The sequence below is a fragment of the Protopterus annectens genome, chromosome 14.part0 (assembly GCF_019279795.1).
Source record: "Protopterus annectens isolate FY-2018-M chromosome 14.part0, PAN1.0, whole genome shotgun sequence".
Lineage (NCBI taxonomy): Eukaryota > Metazoa > Chordata > Ceratodontiformes > Protopteridae > Protopterus > Protopterus annectens.
In genome coordinates this window covers 93,399,997-93,423,868 of record NC_056748.1, presented here as the reverse complement: position 1 = coordinate 93,423,868, position 23,872 = coordinate 93,399,997, and the positions used below count along the sequence as shown (strand labels likewise).

The following is a 23,872-nucleotide window of genomic DNA, read 5'->3' as shown; positions in this document are numbered from 1 at the left end:
TCCATGGTATATCCAATGCTGTGGATAGTTTTTGTATCCTTATCCTGACTGATAACCTTTCAACAATGAGATCCCTTTGATGCTTTGCAAACTCTCTGCAAACCATGGCTTTTGATGCAGCAAGCAACTGACTAAATGTCAGGAAAATCCTACTAGGATAGCTGAACTTTATTTAGGGTTAATCAGAGTCTCCTTAATTGATAACAGGTGTGTACCCAAGAAGATTGAATGCTGTAATTAAATCATAAGGTGCTTCAACAAAATATTTTTTAAGGGTGTGCACACTTATGCAAACAGCGTATTGCATGTCTTTTATTTTTTATATTTTTCCCCTAACAGACTTGTTTGTTTTTCAATTAAATTGCACAGGTTATAGGTCACATTAAAGGTGGGAAATGGTTTAAAATTATTTATTGCGGTCTCATTTTTTATATCACAAAAACCTGGCATTTTAATAGGGGTGTGTAAACATCTATCCACTGTATATCAAATATGAGGTACTACTTCACAAAGAAACACCCTGGGAAAATATCAGATTTACAGAAAATACACAAATGTAATAAATCAAGTGCGCACAATTCACCATAATAACATAAACAGTAAGTATAAGATAAGGTGTTCAGCAAATCCACTGCCTGGGACAATTTTGGTCTCCATTCCAACTGATGTAAACAGTATCTAACATGCCTCAAGAACAAAGAAGAGCAACAAATAACAAGAGCAGGTTAAACGTTATATGAATCAAACATTCCCAGAGAACAACAATGAAGCACATACACAATCCAAACAAAGCACACGGTGATGAAGCACATACACAGTCCAAAGAACACAATGATGAAGTACATACACAGTTCAAACAAGGCACACAGTGATGAAGCACATACACAGTCCAAACAAAGCACACAGTGATGAAGCACATACACAGTCCAAACAAGGCACGCAACGACGAAGCACATACACAGTCCAAACAAAGCACACAACAATGAAGAACACATATATTCCAAAGAAAGCACACAAAGATAAAGCACATACCCAATCAAAAGCACACAATGATGAAGCACATGCACAGTCCAAAGTACACAATGATGAAGTACATACACAGTTCAAATAAAGCACACAACAATGAAGCACATACATAATCCAAACAAAGCACACAACAATGAAGAACATGCACATTCCAAATAAAGCACATAAAGATGAGGCACACACATAGTCCGAACAAGTCACACAACAATGAAGCACATACACAGTACAAATAAAAAACACAATGATAAAGCACATACAGAGTCCAAACAAAAAATACAATGATGAAGCACCTACACAGTTCAAACAAAGCACACACAACAATGACGCACATACATAGTCCAAAAGGGCACACAACGATGAAGAACATACACAGTCCAAACAAAGCATCCAATGATGAAGCACATACACAGTCCAAGCATAGCACACAATGAAGAAAATATACATTCCAAACAAAGCACACCATGAGGAAACACATCCACACTCCAAAGCACACAATGGTGAAGCACACACACAGTCCAAACAAAGCATACAATGATGAAGAACATGCACATTGCAAAAAAAGCACACAGAGATGAGACAAACATATAATCCAAAGTACACAACAATGAAGTGCATACACAGTCCATACATAGCACACAGTGCTGAAGCACATACACAGTCCAAACAAAGCCTACAATGATGAAGAAAATACACAATCCAAACAAAGCACACAAAGATAAAGCACACACAGTCCAAACAAAGCACACAGTAAAACGCATAAACAGTCCATACAAGGCACACAATGATGAGGCACATACACATTCCAAAGCACACAACAATAAAGCACCTACACAGTTCAAATAAAGCACACAACGAGGAAGCACATACACAGTCCAAAGCACACAATTATGACGCACATAAACATTCCAAAGAAGGCACACAACGATAAAGCACATACACAGTCTAAACAAGGCACATAACGATGACGCACATACACAGTCCAAACAAAGCACACAACAATGAAAAACATACACAGTCCAAACAATGCACACAACAATGAAGTGGATACACAGTCCAAGCAAAGCACACAACAATAAAGCCCATGCACATTCCAAAAAAAAGCATATAACAATGAAGCACATACACATTCCAGACGAAGCACACAATGATGAAGCTCATAGTCCAAATAAAGCACACAATGATGATGCACATACACAGTCTGAAGCATACAACAATGAGGCACATACAGTCCAAACAAGGCACACAACAATGAAGTACATACACAGTCCAAACAAAGCGCACAATGATGAAGCACATACACAGTCCAAGCAAAGCACACAACAATGAAGAACTCACACATTCCAAACAAAGCATGCAAAGATGAAGCATATACACAACCCAAAGCACACAACAATGAGGCACATACACAGTTCGAACAAAGCACAGAACAAAGAAGCAGATGCACAGTTCAATGCACACAACAATGAAGAACATACACAGTCCAAACAAAGCACACAACAAGGAAGCACATACGCAGTCCAAACAAAGCACACAACAATGAAGCACATACACAGTCCAAACAAAGAGCAAAATGAAGAAGCACATACACAGTCCAAAGAGCACAACGATGAAGCACATACACAGTCCAAACAACACACACAACAATGAAGCACATACACAGTCCAAAGCACACAACAATGAAGCACATACACAGTCCAAACAAAATGCACAACAGTTAAGCACATACACAGTCTAAACAAAGCACACAACGATGAAGCACATACGCAGTCCAAACAAAGTACACAATGATGAAGCACATACACAGTCAAAGCACACAACAATGAAGCACCTACACTGTCCACGCAAAGCACACAACAATGAAGCACCTACACAGTCCAAAGCACACAATGATAAAGCACATACACAGTCCAAAGCACACAATGATGAAGGACATAAACAGTCCAAACAAAGCACACAATGATGAAGCGGATACACAGCTGAAAGTACAGAATAATGAAGCACATACACAGTCCAAACAAAGCACACAACGATGAAGCACATACACAGTCCAAAGCACACAATGATGAAGCACATAGACAGTCCAAACAAAGCACAGAATGATGAAGCACAAACCCAGTCCAAAGCACACAACAATGAAGCACATACACAGTCCAAACAAAGTGCATAATGATGAAGCACTTACACAGTCCAACAAAGCATACGATGAACAACACACAATCCAAACAAAGCCCAGAATGATGACACATATACACAATCCAAAGCAAACAATGAAGCAAAGCACACAACAATGAAGCACCTACACAGTCCAAAGCACACAATGATAAAGCACATACACAGTCCAAAGCACACAATGATGAAGCACATACACAGTTCAAACAAAACACAGAACAAAGAAGCACATACACAGTACAAAGCACACAACAATGAAGGACATATAGAGTCCAAACAAAGTGCACAACGATGAAGCACATACACAGTCCAAACAAGGCACACAAAGATGAAGCACATACACAGTCCAAAGAAAGCACACAACAATGAAGCACATACACAGTCCAAACAAAGCACACAACAATGAAGCTCATGCACAGTCCAAAGTACACAATGATGAAGCGCATGCACAGTCCAAACAAAATGCACAATGATGAAGAACCTTCACAGTCCAAAGCTCACAATCATGAAACACACACACAGTCCACAGTACACAAAAATTAAGCACACACCCAGTCCAAACAAAGCACACAACAATGAAGAACACATATGCTCCAAAGAAAGCACAGAAAGATGAAGCAGATGCACAGTCCAAAGCAAACAAGAATGAAGAACATTCACATTCCAAACACAGCACACAAAGATGAAGAACATACCCAGTCCAAAGCACCCAATGATGAAGTACATACACAGTCCAAACAAAGAACACAATGATGAAGTACATGCACAGTTCAAATAAAGCACATAACAATGAAGCACATACATAATTCAAACAAAGCACACAACAATGAAGAACATGCACATTCCAAATAAATCACAACAAAGATGAGGCACATACATAGTCCAAACAAATCACATAACAATGAAGCACATACACAGTCCAAATAAAAAATACAATAATAAAGCACATACATAGTCCAAACAAAAATACAATGATGAAGCACATACACAGTCCAAACAAAGAATACAATGATGAAACACATACACAGTCCAAATAAGGCACACAACGAGGTACATACACAGTCCAAACCAAACACACAACAATGTAGCACATACATAGTCCAAATGGGCACACAACGATGAAGCACATCCACACTCCAAAGAAAGCACACAATGGTGAAGCACACACACAGTCCAAACCAAGCACACAACGATGAAGAATATACACATTGCAAAAAAGTACACAAAGATGAACCACAAACACAATCCAAATAAAGTACACAACAATGAAGAGCATATACAGTCCAAATAAAGCGCACAACAATGAAGCACATACACAGTCCAAACAAAGCACACAATGATGAAGCACATAGACAGTCCAAACAAAGCCTACAGTGATGGAGAACATACACATTCCAAACAAAGCACCCAAAGATAAAGCACATACACAGTTCCAACAAAGCACACAACAATGAAATGCATAAACAGTCCATACAAGGCACACAATGATGAAGAACATACCCTTTCCAAAGCAGAGAAAAATGAAGCACATACACAGTCCAAGCACAGAACACAACGATGAAGCACATACACATTCCAAACAAGGCACACAATGATGATGCACATACACAGTCCAAACAAAGCACACAACAATAAAGAACATACACAGTCCAAACAAAGCACACAACAATGAAGTGGATACACAGTCCAAACAAAGCACACAGCAATGAAGTGGATACACAGTCCAAACAAAGCAAACAACGATGAAGCACATACAAAGTTGAAAGTACAGAACAATGAAGCACATACACAGTTCAAAGCACACGACGATGAAGCACATAGTTCAAAGCACACAATGATGACGCACATACACAGTCTGAAGCATACAATGAGGCACATACACAGTCCAAAGCACACGACGATGAAGCACATAGTTCAAAGCACACAATGATGAAGTACATACACAGTCCAAACAAAGCACACAATGATGGAGCACATAAACAGTCCAAGCAAAGCACACAACAATGAAGAACACTCACATTCCAAAGCCCATAATGCTGAAGAAAATACACAACTCAAAGCACACAACAATGAAGCACATACACAGCTCTAACAAAGCACAGAACAAAGAAGCACATACACAATTCAATGCACACAACAATGAAGCACATACATAGTCCAAACAAAGCACACAACAATGAAGCACGTACACAGTCCAAGCAAAGCACACAACAATGAAGCACATACACAGTCCAAACTAAGCACACAACAATGAAGCACATACATAGTCCAAACAAAGAGCACAATGATGAAGTACATACACATTCCAAACAATGCACACAACAATGAACCACATACACAATCCAAAGCACACAAAAACGAAGCACATACACAGTCCAAACAAAATGCACAACAGTTAAGTACATACGCAGTCTAAACAAAGCACACAATGATGAAGCACATACACAGTCCAAACCACACAATGATGAAGGGTATACACAGTCCAAACAAAGCACACAGTGATGAAGCACATACATAGTCCAAACTAGGAACACAATGATGAAGCACATACACAAATGAAAGTACAGAATAATGAAGCAAATACACAGTCCAAACAAAGCACACAACGATGAAGCACATACACAGTCCAAACAAAGCACACAATAATGAAGCACATGCACATTCCAAACAAAGCACACAACAATGAAGCTCATGCACAGTCCAAAGTACACAATGATGAAGCGCATGCACAGTCCAAACAAAATGCACAATGATGAAGAACCTTCACAGTCCAAAGCTCACAATCATGAAACACACACACGGTCCACAGTACACAAAAATGAAGCACACACCCAGTCCAAACAAAGCACACAACAATGAAGAACACATATGCTCCAAAGAAAGCACAGAAAGATGAAGCAGATGCACAGTCCAAAGCAAACAAGAATGAAGAACATTCACATTCCAAACAAAGCACACAAAGATGAAGAACATACCCAGTCCAAAGCACCCAATGATGAAGTACATACACAGTCCAAACAAAGAACACAATGATGAAGTACATGCACAGTTCAAATAAAGCACATAACAATGAAGCACATACATAATTCAAACAAAGTACACAACAATGAAGAACATGCACATTCCAAATAAATCACAACAAAGATGAGGCACATACATAGTCCAAACAAATCACATAACAATGAAGCACATACACAGTCCAAATAAAAAACACAATAATAAAGCACATACATAGTCCAAACAAAAATACAATGATGAAGCACATACACAGTCCAAACAAAGAATGCAATGATGAAACACATACACAGTCCAAATAAGGCACACAACGAGGTACATACACAGTCCAAACCAAACACACAACAATGTAGCACATACATAGTCCAAATGGGCACACAACGATGAAGCACATCCACACTCCAAAGAAAGCACACAATGGTGAAGCACACACACAGTCCAAACAAAGCCTACAGTGATGGAGAACATACACATTCCAAACAAAGCACCCAAAGATAAAGCACACACACAGTTCCAACAAAGCACACAACAATGAAATGCATAAACAGTCCATACAAGGCACACAATGATGAAGAACATACCCATTCCAAAGCAGAGAAAAATGAAGCACATACACAGTCCAAGCACGGAACACAACGATGAAGCACATACACATTCCAAACAAGGCACACAATGATGATGCACATACACAGTCCAAACAAAGCACACAACAATAAAGAACATACACAGTCCAAACAAAGCACACAACAATGAAGTGGATACACAGTCCAAACAAAGCACACAGCAATGAAGTGGATACACAGTCCAAACAAAGCAAACAACGATGAAGCACATACAAAGTTGAAAGTACAGAACAATGAAGCACATACACAGTTCAAAGCACACGACGATGAAGCACATAGTTCAAAGCACACAATGATGACTCACATACACAGTCTGAAGCATACAATGAGGCACATACACAGTCCAAAGCACATGACGATGAAGCACATAGTTCAAAGCACACAATGATGAAGTACATACACAGTCCAAACAAAGCACACAATGATGGAGCACATAAACAGTCCAAGCAAAGCACACAACAATGAAGAACACTCACATTCCAAAGCCCATAATGCTGAAGAAAATACACAACTCAAAGCACACAACAATGAAGCACATACACAGCTCTAACAAAGCACAGAACAAAGAAGCACATACACAATTCAAGGCACACAACAATGAAGCACATACATAGTCCAAACAAAGCACACAACAATGAAGCACGTACACAGTCCAAGCAAAGCACACAACAATGAAGCACATACACAGTCCAAACTAAGCACACAACAATGAAGCACATACATAGTCCAAACAAAGAGCACAATGATGAAGCACATACACATTCCAAACAATGCACACAACAATGAACCACATACACAATCCAAAGCACACAAAAACGAAGCACATACACAGTCCAAACAAAATGCACAACAGTTAAGTACATACGCAGTCTAAACAAAGCACACAATGATGAAGCACATACACAGTCCAAACCACACAATGATGAAGGGTATACACAGTCCAAACAAAGCACACAGTGATGAAGCACATACATAGTCCAAACTAGGAACACAATGATGAAGCACATACACAAATGAAAGTACAGAATAATGAAGCAAATACACAGTCCAAACAAAGCACACAACGATGAAGCACATACACAGTCCAAACAAAGCACACAATAATGAAGCACATGCACATTCCAAACAAAGCATACAACAATGAAGCACATACAAATTCCAAACAAAGCGCACAATAATGAAGCACAATCACAGTCCAAACAAAGCATATGATGAACAACACACACATTCCAAACAAAGCCTGGAACAATGACGCATATACACAATCCAAAGCACACAATGAGCACATACACAGTCCAAACAAAGTGCAAAATGATGAAACTCATACACAGTCCAAACAAGGCACACAACGATGAAGCACAAACACCCCAAACAAAGCACACAACAGTTAAGCACATACACAGTCCAAACAAAACAAACAACAATGAAGAGCATACACAGTCCAAAGTACACAATTATAAAGCACATACACAGTCCAAAACACACAACAATGAAGCACCTACATAGTCCAAGCAAAGCACACAATGAAGCACCTACACAGTCCAAACAAAGCACAAAACGATAACGCACATACACAGTCCAAAGCACACAATGATGAAGCACATACACAGTCCAAACAGAGAACATAACGATGAACCACATACAATGTCCAAATTCACAGTCCAAAGCACACAATGATGAAGCACACACACACAGTCCAAAGTACACAACAATGAAGCACATACACAGTCCAAACAAAGCACACAACAATCAAGCACATACACAGTCCAAACAAAGCACACAACAATGAAGCACATACCCAGTCCAAACAAAGCACAGAACAATGAAGCACATACGTAGTCCTAAAAAAGTGCACAGTGATGACACACATATGCAGTCCTAAAAAAGTGCACAGTCATGAAACACATACACAGTCCAAACAAAGCAGACAACAATGAAGCACATCCACAGTCCAAACAAAGCACACAATGATGAAGCACACACACACACAGTCCAAAGCACACAACAGTTAAGCACATACACCATCCAAACAAAGCACACAACAATGAAGCACATACACAGTCCAAAGTACACAATAATGAAGAACATACATAGTCCAAAGCACACAACAATAAACCACCTACACAGTCCAAGCAAAGAACACAACAATGAAGCACCTACACAGCCAAAACAAAGCACACAATGATAAAGCATATAGTCAAAAGCACACAATGATGAAGTACATACGCAGTCCAAACAAGGCACACAATGATGAAGCACATACACAGTCCAAACAAAGAACAGAACGATGAAGCACATACACTGTCCAAAGAATGCACAAAAAGATGAAGCACATACACATCCCAAACAAAGCGCACAACAGTTAAGCACATACACAGTCCAAACAAAGCACACAACAATGAAGCACCTACACAATCCAAGTAAAGCACACAACAATGAAGCACCTACACAGTCCAAAGAACATGATCAAGCATATACACAGTCCAAAGCACAGAACAATGAAGCACATACACAGTCCAAACAAAGTGCACAATGATGACGCAGATACACAGTCCAAACAAAGCTCAGAACAATGAAGCACACACAAAGTCCAAACAAAGCACAGAACAATGAAGTACCTACACAGTCCAATGAACACGATGAAGCATATACACAGCCCAAAGCACAGGATAATGAAGCATATACACAGTCCAATCAAAGCACAAAATGATGATGCACATACACAGTCCAAATAAAGCACACAATAAAGCGCATACAAAGTCCAAAGTACACAATGAAGAAGCACATACACAGTCCAAAGCACACAATGAAGCATGTACACAGTCCAAGCAAAGCACGAAACAATGAAGCACCTACACAGTTCAAAGAACACAATGAAGCACATACACAGTCCAAAGCATACAATGAAACACCTACACAGTCTAAGCAAAGCACACAACAATGAAGCACCACATAGCCCAAACAAAGCACACAACAATGAAGCACATACATAGTCCAAACAAGGCACACAATGATGAGGCACATACATAATCCAAACAAAGAACAAAATGATGAAGCACATACACAGTCCAAACAAAGCACTAAACAATGAAGCACATACACAATCCAAACAAAGCGCACAAAGATGAAGCACATACACAGTCCAAACAAAGCACAGAACAATGAAGCACATACACAGTCTAAAGTACATAACAATGAAGCACATACACATTCCAAACAAAGCACACAATGATGAAGCACATACACAGTCCAAACAAAGCACACAACAATGAAGCGCATACACATTCCAAACAAAGCACACAACGATGAAGCACATACACATTCCAAACAAAACACACAACGATGAAGCACATACACAGTCCAAAGCACACAACAGTTAAGCACATACACAGTCCAAAGCACACAATGATGAAGCACATACACAGTTCAAAGCACACGACGATGAAGCACATAGTTCAAAGCACACAATGATGACGCACATACACAGTCTGAAGCATACAATGAGGCACATACACAGTCGAAAGCACACGACGATGAAGCACATAGTTCAAAGCACACAATGATGAAGTACATACACAGTCCAAACAAAGCACACAATGATGGAGCACATAAACAGTCCAAGCAAAGCACACAACAATGAAGAACACTCACATTCCAAAGCCCATAATGCTGAAGAAAATACACAACTCAAAGCACACAACAATGAAGCACATACACAGCTTTAACAAAGCACAGAACAAAGAAGCACATACACAATTCAATGCACACAACAATGAAGCACATACATAGTCCAAACAAAGCACACAACAATGAAGCACGTACAGTCCAAGCAAAGCACACAACAATGAAGCACATACACAGTCCAAACTAAGCACACAACAATGAAGCACATACATAGTCCAAACAAAGAGCACAATGATGAAGCACATACACATTCCAAACAATGCACACAACAATGAACCACATACACAATCCAAAGCACACAAAACGAAGCACATACACAGTCCAAACAAAATGCACAACAGTTAAGTACATACGCAGTCTAAACAAAGCACACAATGATGAAGCACATACACAGTCCAAACCACACAATGATGAAGGGTATACACAGTCCAAACAAAGCACACAGTGATGAAGCACATACATAGTCCAAACTAGGAACACAATGATGAAGCACATACACAAATGAAAGTACAGAATAATGAAGCAAATACACAGTCCAAACAAAGCACACAACGATGAAGCACATACACAGTCCAAACAAAGCACACAATAATGAAGCACATGCACATTCCAAACAAAGCATACAACAATGAAGCACATACAAATTCCAAACAAAGCGCACAATGATGAAGCACAATCACAGTCCAAACAAAGCATATGATGAACAACACACACATTCCAAACAAAGCCTGGAACAATGACGCATATACACAATCCAAAGCACACAATGAGCACATACACAGTCCAAACAAAGTGCAAAATGATGAAACTCATACACAGTCCAAACAAGGCACACAACGATGAAGCACATACACCCCAAACAAAGCACACAACAGTTAAGCACATACACAGTCCAAACAAAACAAACAACAATGAAGAGCATACACAGTCCAAAGTACACAATTATAAAGCACATACACAGTCCAAAACACACAACAATGAAGCACCTACACAGTCCAAGCAAAGCACACAATGAAGCACCTACACAGTCCAAACAAAGCACAAAACGATAACGCACATACACAGTCCAAAGCACACAATGATGAAGCACATACACAGTCCAAACAGAGAACATAACGATGAACCACATACAATGTCCAAATTCACAGTCCAAAGCACACAATGATGAAGCACACACACACAGTCCAAAGTACACAACAATGAAGCACATACACAGTCCAAACAAAGCACACAACAATCAAGCACATACACAGTCCAAACAAAGCACACAACAATGAAGCACATACCCAGTCCAAACAAAGCACAGAACAATGAAGCACATACATAGTCCTAAAAAAGTGCACAGTGATGACACACATATGCAGTCCTAAAAAAGTGCACAGTCATGAAACACATACACAGTCCAAACAAAGCAGACAACAATGAAGCACATCCACAGTCCAAACAAAGCACACAATGATGAAGCACACACACACACAGTCCAAAGCACACAACAGTTAAGCACATACACCATCCAAACAAAGCACACAACAATGAAGCACATACACAGTCCAAAGTACACAATAATGAAGAACATACATAGTCCAAAGCACACAACAATAAACCACCTACACAGTCCAAGCAAAGAACACAACAATGAAGCACCTACACAGCCAAAACAAAGCACACAATGATAAAGCATATAGTCAAAAGCACACAATGATGAAGCACATACGCAGTCCAAACAAGGCACACAATGATGAAGCACATACACAGTCCAAACAAAGAACAGAACGATGAAGCACATACACTGTCCAAAGAATGCACAAAAAGATGAAGCACATACACATCCCAAACAAAGCGCACAACAGTTAAGCACATACACAGTCCAAACAAAGCACACAACAATGAAGCACCTACACAATCCAAGTAAAGCACACAACAATGAAGCACCTACACAGTCCAAAGAACATGATCAAGCATATACACAGTCCAAAGCACAGAACAATGAAGCACATACACAGTCCAAACAAAGTGCACAATGATGACGCAGATACACAGTCCAAACAAAGCTCAGAACAATGAAGCACACACAAAGTCCAAACAAAGCACAGAACAATGAAGTACCTACACAGTCCAATGAACACGATGAAGCATATACACAGCCCAAAGCACAGGATAATGAAGCATATACACAGTCCAATCAAAGCACAAAATGATGATGCACATACACAGTCCAAATAAAGCACACAATAAAGCTCATACAAAGTCCAAAGTACACAATGAAGAAGCACATACACAGTCCAAAGCACACAATGAAGCATGTACACAGTCCAAGCAAAGCACGCAACAATGAAGCACCTACACAGTTCAAAGAACACGATGAAGCACATACACAGTCCAAAGCATACAATGAAACACCTACACAGTCTAAGCAAAGCACACAACAATGAAGCACCACATAGCCCAAACAAAGCACACAACAATGAAGCACATACATAGTCCAAACAAGGCACACAATGATGAGGCACATACATAATCCAAACAAAGAACAAAATGATGAAGCACATACACAGTCCAAACAAAGCACTAAACAATGAAGCACATACACAATCCAAACAAAGTGCACAAAGATGAAGCACATACACAGTCCAAACAAAGCACAGAACAATGAAGCACATACACAGTCTAAAGTACACAACAATGAAGCACATACACATTCCAAACAAAGCACACAATGATGAAGCACATACACAGTCCAAACAAAGCACACAACAATGAAGCGCATACACATTCCAAACAAAGCACACAACAATGAAGCACATACACATTCCAAACAAAACACACAACGATGAAGCACATACACAGTCCAAAGCACACAACAGTTAAGCACATACACAGTCCAAAGCACACAATGATGAAGCACATACACAGTCCAAACAAGGCATGCAATGATGAAGCACATACACAGTCCAAACAAAGCACACAACAAAGAAGCTCATACACAGTCCAAACAAAGGACACAAAGATGAAGCACATACACAGTCCAAACAAAGGACACAAAGATGAAGCACATACACAGTCTAAACAAAGCACACAACTATTAAGCACATGCACATTCCAAACAAAGCACACACCAATGAAACACATACAGAGTCCAAACAAAGCATACAATGATAAAACACATACACAGTCCAAACAAAGCAGAGAACAATGAAGAACATACACATTTGAAAGTACACAATGTTGAAGCACATACATAGTCCAAACAAAGTAAGGGTGTCTCTTAGCAAAACACTGACTGGCCACTCAGGAACAGAATTTCATATCCACAACAGAAAACATACAGAAACACAGTCTCAATCTCTTACCGCCAGAATCAGGGAGAAATACAGAAATAATCGCGAACAATCAGGGACACGTTTTAAAATATTAGTACTGTTTGTTTGAGAAATTGACGATACAAATAGGAAAATGAGAATTAAAATGCATTTTCTAAAGTAAAAGATTTCTAACACTCTATTTTCATTATTAATTAAATCCAACCCACTACCTTTTCACACAAAATCACTAGTTTAATGAGCAATTGGGAGGCAGAGCAAAAATGTGAACTCAAATCAGGGACAACCCCAAAATCAGAAAGAGATAGGAGGTACTGGACAAACTACACACAGTCTTCTTGACCCTTCCTTTAGACTAAATGCTGCCTCATATTCCTGGGAACTAGATGGGCACAACTATACCCCCCTTCAAAATGATCCATTCAGAGGAACACAGAACAGCATCCTGTACCTTTCCACAAGGAAGGATTAGCATTTCAAGAAAGACAGTCAAACCATTGTGTCTTGCAATGTTACGGGGAAAATATTTATCTATATCTGTGTCTACCTCATATGTTTAAAATGGGTCTACTTTATGTGCCCGAAGTCCGAGAATATCGAATATGATATTCTCAACACAAGTACACTGAAAGTGCAAAACATCAAAAATGTAAACAGAAATCTTCCTAGGTGGAGATTTCCATTTACTTCAATGAAGTGCAATATCAGAGTTGGTATATTTAAGTAGCGGGGGGTGAGAGGGGTGCAGGGGGGCTTGCCCCCCTGCCTACACTAGTTTAACTTCCTTTTTTTGTGTATTTTTTTTTGGACTTCGATTGTTTAATAATTCAATGCATATGGTTTGATCCATATGCATTCGAGCTATTAAACTTTTGAGGTCCTAAAGTAGAGCCATTCAAAATTCTGGAACATCAAACCTCTGATCATCGAAGACCACAGGAACAAAGTTCTGAAATATTGACCCCACTGCTGCTTAAATTACCAACTCTGAGATCACACTATAGTGAAGAGAATGGGAAAGTTCCTCTTCCTCACTGTACAGTGATCTCTGTTCACAAGGCTTGATACTTCACAACTTCCATCCTCTGCTCTTCGATGATCAGAGGTTGGATTTCCGGAATTTTGAACATATGAAGTAGATCGCTATATCTATATCTATAGCTATATATAGATATATCTATATCTGTGTCTATATCTATATCTATGTCTATATCTATATCTATATCTATATCTATATCTGTGTCTATATCTATATCTATATCTATATCTATATCTATATATATATATCTATATCTATATCTATTCTAGCTCTCCAGCTAGGAGGGGGAGAGAGAGAGAGAGAGAGAGAGAGAATGAAAGAGCGAGAGAGAGAGAGAGAGAGATATACATATACATATACATACAAATATAGATATATAGATATGATTGTGTTTGTGTGTGTGTGTGTGTGTGTGTGTGTGTGTGTGTGTGTGTGTGTGTGTGTGTGTGTGTCTGTGTCTGTGAATTCACTTCATGACTGAAGTGAATATCGCATGTGATATATTACATTTCTTTTTACAGTAGTGCTTTTTCACAAATGTTTACAGTTATGCTACAGTGTTAAAAAAATAGATGTCTTGGGGAAAGTCAGCAATAAATTTATTTGTCAGAATGTTAGCAATGTCCACTGCATCTGTGTAGTTAGTAGATAAGTGCATAGCAATGTTAGTTGTTATTTCTTATTTTTCCTGACATAACTAAAAAGGATTTGTGGTTGCTTTTATCTTCCAGGGCTAGACTGAGCTCATTGGAAGCTTGTCTTTTTCTTATGTGCATTTTTAGTTTCTTTTCTAGCTGCTTGATGTTCATCATAATTTGAGGATCTTTCATGCATTTTACAGTAGACCAGCTGTGCGATTAATAGATCCCAATTTTGTTACACTAGAGCCCATGACATAGACATGGAATTTGAGGTTTTTGCTAAGAGATATATAGCTAAATAAATTACATTGTTTGCAATTTGTAACGACATTCCATTCTAAGTATAGATTTTGAGTAATAAATTACATTGTTTGCAATTTGTAACTATATTCCATTCTAAGAACTGATTTTGAGTATTTGAGACCGGTCTGCTAGTAGATGAACATATGTTTAGGGTGAGAGGCATTTAAGTGGAGTCATTCAATCAGAATTTCTGTGATAAGAAAGCACATCAGCATTTTTAATATGTTTTTACAACCACAAAATAGCATCTTAATGTAGAATCCTTTAAATATTGTGGAGCAATAGCTTCTAAGTAGTAAGAATTCATATTATTGGCAATACCTGAAAAAAATACTTTAATATGTTGAACTCTGCAGCATACCTATGGTTCATCTCTGTGTAGAAACCGACCTATCCAACTTTCCTGTTGGCAAGATAAGTGGTAAACAATCAATGTGCTTTGACAGGTCTCAGTGTCTGGTAGCTGTCTGACAAGAAGAGGCTGGTTGATAGAGTCAGAGAAGACTAACAATGTAAGCATTGCTCTCTTCCTATCTTGCTCTCTTCCTATTTTGTTCTGTTCTGATACAGTCAGTGTTAACAAATATGGAAGCAACTATTCCATATATCAGCCTAAAACATGCTATAAATCATTTAAGAGCTTGTATATTTGCAAGTATTGTAGAAACTGATTGTGGATTACCTTTTCTTATATCACAGACAACAGGATAGAATGACTATTGGCCTAATATGGAAAGGACAGTGGGTGAACCTCCTTTAGTGAATGCGAAAAAAAGCAAATTGTCTCCTTATTTGTAGAAATACTATTTTACAATACTCTGGCTAAACAGCATAGATGTCAGAAACATTAATTTATAGTCACCTAGCAGGATATGTTTTGGAGATATGAGGCCTATAGTTGCCGAGCACAAGGTTGCATTGTATGTGGTACTGCAATATCAAACATCAATAAATAAAGAAAAAATAAATAAATATTACGGTACTGTGCGAGATTTTAAATGGATAAATACTAACTGTTACCTTTGTTTCATATTTCTGGTTGTCATTGGAGTGGTAAAATATTGTTATTTTTAAGCTTGTTTATGGTTCTTTTCACTAAAATCACTGAGTCAGATTCTGCAGGATCCCCCACTTTCATATTTAAGTGAAAGTGATGGTTCACTTTCACAGTAACTAAAAGTTCACGGACTATAATCCAAAGACAATTGCACCAAACATTGAAATATCAGAAACCACAATATTGAACTCCTGGAGTTCCACCTCCACTGGACCCATGTTAGCACTTATTCCCGGGTTGACATCCCTGAAGGAACCATGGTAGAACTCATTCCTCAATCCACATCCCTACAGGATCCATGCTCGTCCCCATTCCTGGGTCCACATTCCTGCAAGATCCATGTTAATGCTCATTCCTTGGTCCCCGGAAGTAGGGGGTTTAATATTTCATAGTTTTGACCTTTGTGATTCTGATATCTCAGTGGTTTGATGTTATAGTCTTGAGAGTCTGGTCAGCGAGTGTGCAGTCTTAATTATAATGATATTAATTAATTCTATAGATGTGCATAAAATAATTCAGTTTTACAACAGTAAGAAAATAGTGCATGCATATGCTTAGTCATATTGAGCATTCCTGTCTTATTATCTATAGCAAACTGATACAGAAATATTTTAATAGCGGTATCACACAATACACAGAAAATGTTATTTTGCTGAACTGTCCAACATTTTAACTAATTTCCATTCCCTTTTCATATTTACTTAAATCATTTGGTCCTTTGAAATTATATTGCTTAAGAATTATGAGGCCTTGAGGCTGTTTACTCTACTGACTGAACTGATATTATTACCCATAAGGGATTATAAGCTGGAGAGAGGAAAAGATCGGCATTAGTACAAATAAAGAAGTTAAAGTGAGATGAGCAATCACAAAAAGGGGTTCTGGGAATCAACCTTTTTACATCAGAGATAAATATATTTAAATTCATTTTTCAATCTGGTCATACTGTTTGTACTGGAAATGAGCTTCCTTATTTCCCATAGAAATCCTCTTTTCATGTCATTCTCCTGCTTCAGAACCTCTTTTCTTTCACGAGATTCGGTAGGTTTTAGCAGCAGTAGCTTACTCATTTAACAGTAATAGCGTAATCCCTCATATGCAATGCTTCAGAAATGTTCTTCTAAATTAAGTCTAAATCACTCTGCAGTAAATGTAAAATCAATAAAGGCAGTTAGCATAATGAAAATCTCTGCTCGCTGTTTGTACTTACTAAGGCACGTGTTGTCCCTGAAGAAATTTAAAAATTTTTCACATTCTTCTTTATCATTCCCACTGTTACTACAGTCACATGATGGGGCAACTCTAATTACGCTGCTCTCTAAGTAATTGGGAGTCATAACAGTGCCTACAAGAAAAATAAATAAACATATTTTAATGGTGTCATAAAATCCACTGTCACACTAAAAATTGAGGAAAATACTGCAAAATATTTAAACAAGAGGCTGTGTATATATGCATTAATGAATAATTAACACTGAAACACACATCAGACAGCCATAACATGGAATACATCTGTTGTTATTTTTATACCACAGATTCTTGCATTTAATATGTTGCCTAGTAAACATTTCTGTTCATTCTGAAAGCCAGGATTTTCTAGGCAAGAAAAAATATGTTGTATAGTTTGTAACATTGCTGCAGATACAGGCAGGAAAAATTGAACAGCTAGAGATAAGAGAAAAATCTTTCAGTCACTATACCAGGCTTATTGAGGTCAAATATACTTATAATGTCAACCAAACTCTGACAGTAAGGAGATAAGGTGCCTTTTAGGACATGTTTTTATGTATCTGCACCTGGCTGAGGAAATGTTACAAGAAATGGAAAAAAAGTTCAAGACGATATCTTACCAATTAGCCCAGAGTAAGATATCAGACAGTTAGCATAGTTTTCTTTAAGGCAGCCACTAGCAGTCCGTGTCTCTGACTGGCAGTTTGTAAAGAAATCTGCAAGCCGGGATCTACAAAAAGAAACAGACAAAAAATTCTAGGGTTAAGTATTCAAATTATTTACATTTGTTAAACATTTGCAATGAAAAGAGTGTTTTTTTCATGTTTTAAAGCACATCCTCTTCACCATTTCTGTGAACAAACAAGAACATGTAAAATGCTGCATTCCTAGTTGAACCTTAAATTGTGCAGAGAACTGTGAAAGAAACTAGTCTCCGAAGGTCACAGAGGTAATACTATAAGATTCAAACACACTGACTTTCACTAAGATGAAAATCTTTCATTGCTACAACTAATTTATGACAAATGCTAAAAGTTTGCTAAAAATACTGCATTGGGAGAAAGCTATTCTCAGAGGCAAAAACAGGTAGTCAGTACAATAAATTGCTAATTAGCTTCTTTTATTTTTTTGTTTATTAATGTGATTGTTAACTTGGTGGGTGCAGTGGTCTGAACACTCATTTCACCCACCTAGACCCCAGGATCCAGATTACAGCATTACGATGTGCTATGTTGTAAATGTTACAGTCAATACAATTTACGTACTTACAGATGCATTAATACATTTTCACTTATCTGACTGTGCAATCGGAATATTTTCATTCATAAAGGTTTATTTGCAGGAATGAACATATTGTGATTTCAGGATATTTATCAATGTAAAAATAACAAATAACTGTAACACGACACTTGCAAAAGTAATATTAAATGAGATTATTTGCTGACTGATGAAGGTAATGAAATAAGTTCTGGATTCAGAAATAAAAATTATCACCAAGTGGATGCTTAGTTTTTATGGTCTGTATTTACTGAGTTTTTATGGTCTGTATTTACTGAGTTTTTATTGTCTGTATTTACTTAGTTTTTATAGGTATTTAATGGGTGTGATATATTGTCAGAGAGAATGAAATTCTGATACCCTTCTTTGAGAAGCACTCTAATTACAAACTTATTTCAGCCTGGATGGTAGTGTAATATAGTGCAAAGGAAACTACTGCAATAGTTTCATTAGAACCAGGACATCCCTGGTGTAACCATCCTTACAACACTTTTGGTGTTGTTGTCATTTAGTCATTAAGCTGAATCCATCTCTTCCTGGGCTCATAGATTTCTTACCTCTCAACAGTCGAGATTTTCGCAGAATACCCACATTTTTGCCTCATATTTTTGGTGTGTTCCTGATAAAATTTATGTTTTTTTGGCAAATCATTTAGGATTAAAGTCACTAAAAAATACCAAATAATGACAGACATTTGAGTTTCAGACTTCACATCCTTCAGAAAATACACAGTAATGCAAAACCTGTTATTCTAGCAACTCAGTAAGTTTATAGGTGCAATATTCAAAATCTGTGCCTATTTTGGGGTCTTTGTACCCTGCAACCCATGATTTCTGGCTTTGTCCAGATTTCTTGTGCTCCGAGGTTGAGATATATGACTTCAGCACAGCATGGTTGTGCTATCAGGAACTGCTTCTATATGTTTTAGCAAATTCATATTCATTATTTCATTAATGCTCTCCACTTACCTTAACCTCTACTACCCCCTTCTTCTTTTTGCCTTTGAGTTTTCCAGTATCAGTGTCTTCTCCAGTGAATCTTGAACCATCCCTTATCTATCCTAATCACTTGTTAGGTATGAGCAGAAAGCAGTCTCCTTTGAAGTAAAACTTAAACCAGAGATCCCTTCCACCCTAGGTACCTTTAGAAATTTCTTTAAGACAAGCTACCTACTCCTAAGTGATACACTGGAAAGCTTCACATCCCCAGCAAACCCAGTTAACTTCACTGAAAATGCAGAAATGCACACCAACACACTATACCAGCATGTAAATAATTGCACAGATGTAAATCCCCAAAACAACCCCCCATAGTAGAACCATAATGTCAACAAACTTTATAATGAAAAGAAAGCGTTTTACCAGAAGTAAGAGGACTAATTCCCAGAATGTTATGGGCCTTGTCATTGAAATAAGCAAACATCACAGGAGCTTAATAAAATCTACCAAAACCAAAACGAAATCCGTCTACATTCCTTCGGGCAGTGTGGTATCGAGCTCCTCGTTCCAAAACGAGATCCATCTACATTGCTTCGGGCAATGGTATCGAGCTCCTCGTTCCAAAATGAGATCGGTCTGCATTCCTTTGGGCAGTGGTATCGAGCTCCTCATTCCAAAATGAGATCCGTCTACATTCCTTCGGGCAGTGTGGTATTGAGCTCCTCATTCCAAAACGAGATCAGTCTGCATTCCTTTGGGCAGTGGTATCGAGCTTGTCGTTCCAAAACGAGATCCGTCTACATTCCTTCGGGCAGTGTGGTATCGAGCTCCTCGTTCCAAAACGAGATCCGTCTGCATTCCTTCGGGCAGTGGTATCGAGCTCCTCATTCCAAATGAGATCCGTCTGCATTCCTTTGGGCAGTGTGGTATCGAGCTCCTCGTTCCAAAACGAGATCCGTCTGCATTCCTTCGGGCAGTGTGGTATCAAGCGCCTCATTCCAAAACGAGTTCCGTCTACATTCCTTCGGGCAGTGTGGTATCGAGCTCCTCATTCCAAAATGAGATCCGTCTACATTCCTTCAGGCAGTGATATCGAGCTCCTCATTCCAAAACGAGATCCGTCTACATTCCTTCGGGCAGTGTGGTATCGAGCTCCTCGTTCCAAAACGAAATCCATCTACATTCCTTCGGGCAGTGTGGTGTCGAGCTCCTCGTTCCAAAACGAGATCCATCTACATTCCTTCGGGCAGTGTGGTATCGAGCTCCTCGTTCCAAAACGAGATCCGTCTACATTCCTTCGGGCAGTGTGGTATCGAGCTCCTCATTCCAAAACAAGATCCGTCTACATTCCTTTGGGCAGTGTGGTATCGAGCTCCTCGTTCCAAAACGAGATCCATCTACATTGCTTCGGGCAATGGTATCGAGCTCCTCGTTCCAAAATGAGATCGGTCTGCATTCCTTTGGGCAGTGGTATCGAGCTCCTCATTCCAAAATGAGATCCGTCTACATTCCTTCGGGCAGTGTGGTATCGAGCTCCTCATTCCAAAACGAGATCAGTCTGCATTCCTTCGGGCAGTGGTATCGAGCTTGTCGTTCCAAAACGAGATCCATCTACATTCCTTCGGGCAGTGTGGTATCGAGCTCCTCGTTCCAAAACGAGATCCGTCTGCATTCCTTCGGGCAGTGGTATCGAGCTCCTCATTCCAAATGAGATCCGTCTGCATTCCTTTGGGCAGTGTGGTATCGAGCTCCTCGTTCCAAAACGAGATCCGTCTGCATTCCTTCAGGCAGTGTGGTATCGAGCGCCTCATTCCAAAACGAGTTCCGTCTACATTCCTTCGGGCAGTGTGGTATCGAGCTCCTCATTCCAAAATGAGATCCGTCTACATTCCTTCAGGCAGTGATATCGAGCTCCTCATTCCAAAACGAGATCCGTCTACATTCCTTCGGGCAGTGTGGTATCGAGCTCCTCGTTCCAAAACGAAATCCATCTACATTCCTTCGGGCAGTGTGGTGTCGAGCTCCTCGTTCCAAAACGAGATCCATCTACATTCCTTCGGGCAGTGTGTTATCGAGCTCCTCGTTCCAAAACGAGATCCGTCTACATTCCTTCGGGCAGTGTGGTATCGAGCTCCTCATTCCAAAACAAGATCCGACTACATTCCTTTGGGCAGTGTGGTATCGTGCTCCTTGTTGCTTTTTACTTGGGCTGCTTCTCTATTCCAGAGGCACCTGCTCTGGACAGTTATTTGTTTTTTTGTCAAAGTTTTTACATTGTATCTTATTCTTATTAATTCAGGTAGTTTTTTTAACATTCATAAATTAACAGATATACAAAAACACTTTTAAAGAAAACATCATTCTGTTCAAACACAAACATTCCTTATTTACATGTGTTGGATCAATTTTTACTTCTCTAACTGGAGAAAATCATCACCTTATGCTAAAATAACTGCCACCTCATCTCAAAACCATTGGTTTTATGTCTACTAGATGGCCTATGTGCACCAAAAAGGCCATCTACCTTGTGATATGGGAAAGCAAAGCCTTTATAACCCTCCACCTTTATATGTCTGTAGTCCACCTGGTACAGTAAGTCTACTGCTGTCTTCATCCTTCCTATATTTCTCTCCAGTCATTGTACTGGACCAAGGTTTCCTTACAAATTGCTGCACTGTTTCCTATAGTCATCAGTTCTCATTTATTCCCAAAGATCCTGGACTGCACTTATGTGGCCTCTCTATTATATCCAGTTTAGGCCATTTCTTTAATTCTTCCTGCACTGGAGTTCTGCTACACTGAGGGGTTGCAATCTAACCTTTTAACCTCTAGTATTCTGACCATGGTTTTGAATCTGATTTACTCTGAAAGGCAGTTCTGAAGGCACATCCATCATCCCTAACAGAAACTTCCTTTCCTCTTATTTCTGGGGCTTAGACAGGGTGGCATTTACTTGAACCGCAGGGACAGAGGTTACTTTTCTTTCTTAACCAGATTCACTAATTATTACCAGCAAACTAGGTTTCAGGCTTGTGCTTCTTTGCACAGTTAGAGATCAGCAGTGGTATCGAGATCCTCGTTCCAAAACGAGATCCGTCTACATTCCTTCGGGCAGTGTGGTATCGAGCTCCTCGTTCCAAAACAAGATCCGTCTGCATTCCTTCGGGCAGTGGTATCGAGCTCCTCGTTCCAAAACGAGATCCATCTACATTCCTTTGGGCAATGTGGTATCAAGCTCCTCATTCCAAAATAAGATCCATCTACATTCCTTCGAGCAGTGTGGTATCAAGCTCCTCATTCCAAAATGAGATCTGTCTACATTCCTTCGGGCAGTGTGGTATCGAGCTCCTCGTTCCAAAACAAGATCCGTCTACATTCTTATGGGCAGTGTGGTATTGAGCTCCTCGTTCCAAAATGAGATCCGTCTACATTCCTTCGGGCAGTGTGGTATTGAGCTCCTCGTTCCAAAACGAGATCCGTCTACATTCCTTCGGCAGTGTGGTATCGAGCTCCTTGTTCCAAAATGAGATCCATCTACATTCCTTCTGG

At 39.1% G+C, this 23,872-nt stretch overlaps 1 protein-coding gene across 1 annotated transcript in view; it reads right to left on the bottom strand.

Annotated features, from left to right (window-relative positions):
• The window catches only part of GFRA1 (GDNF family receptor alpha 1), a 1,444,022-nt gene that overhangs the window by 280,773 nt on the left and 1,139,377 nt on the right, over positions 1-23,872 (bottom strand). Inside the window, exons 5-6 of the mRNA XM_044055824.1 lie at positions 18,728-18,837; positions 18,088-18,222 (exon numbers count right to left, since the gene is read on the bottom strand). Coding sequence (XP_043911759.1) covers positions 18,088-18,222; positions 18,728-18,837 — 245 coding nt within the window. The remainder of the gene's footprint in view (positions 1-18,087; positions 18,223-18,727; positions 18,838-23,872) is intronic.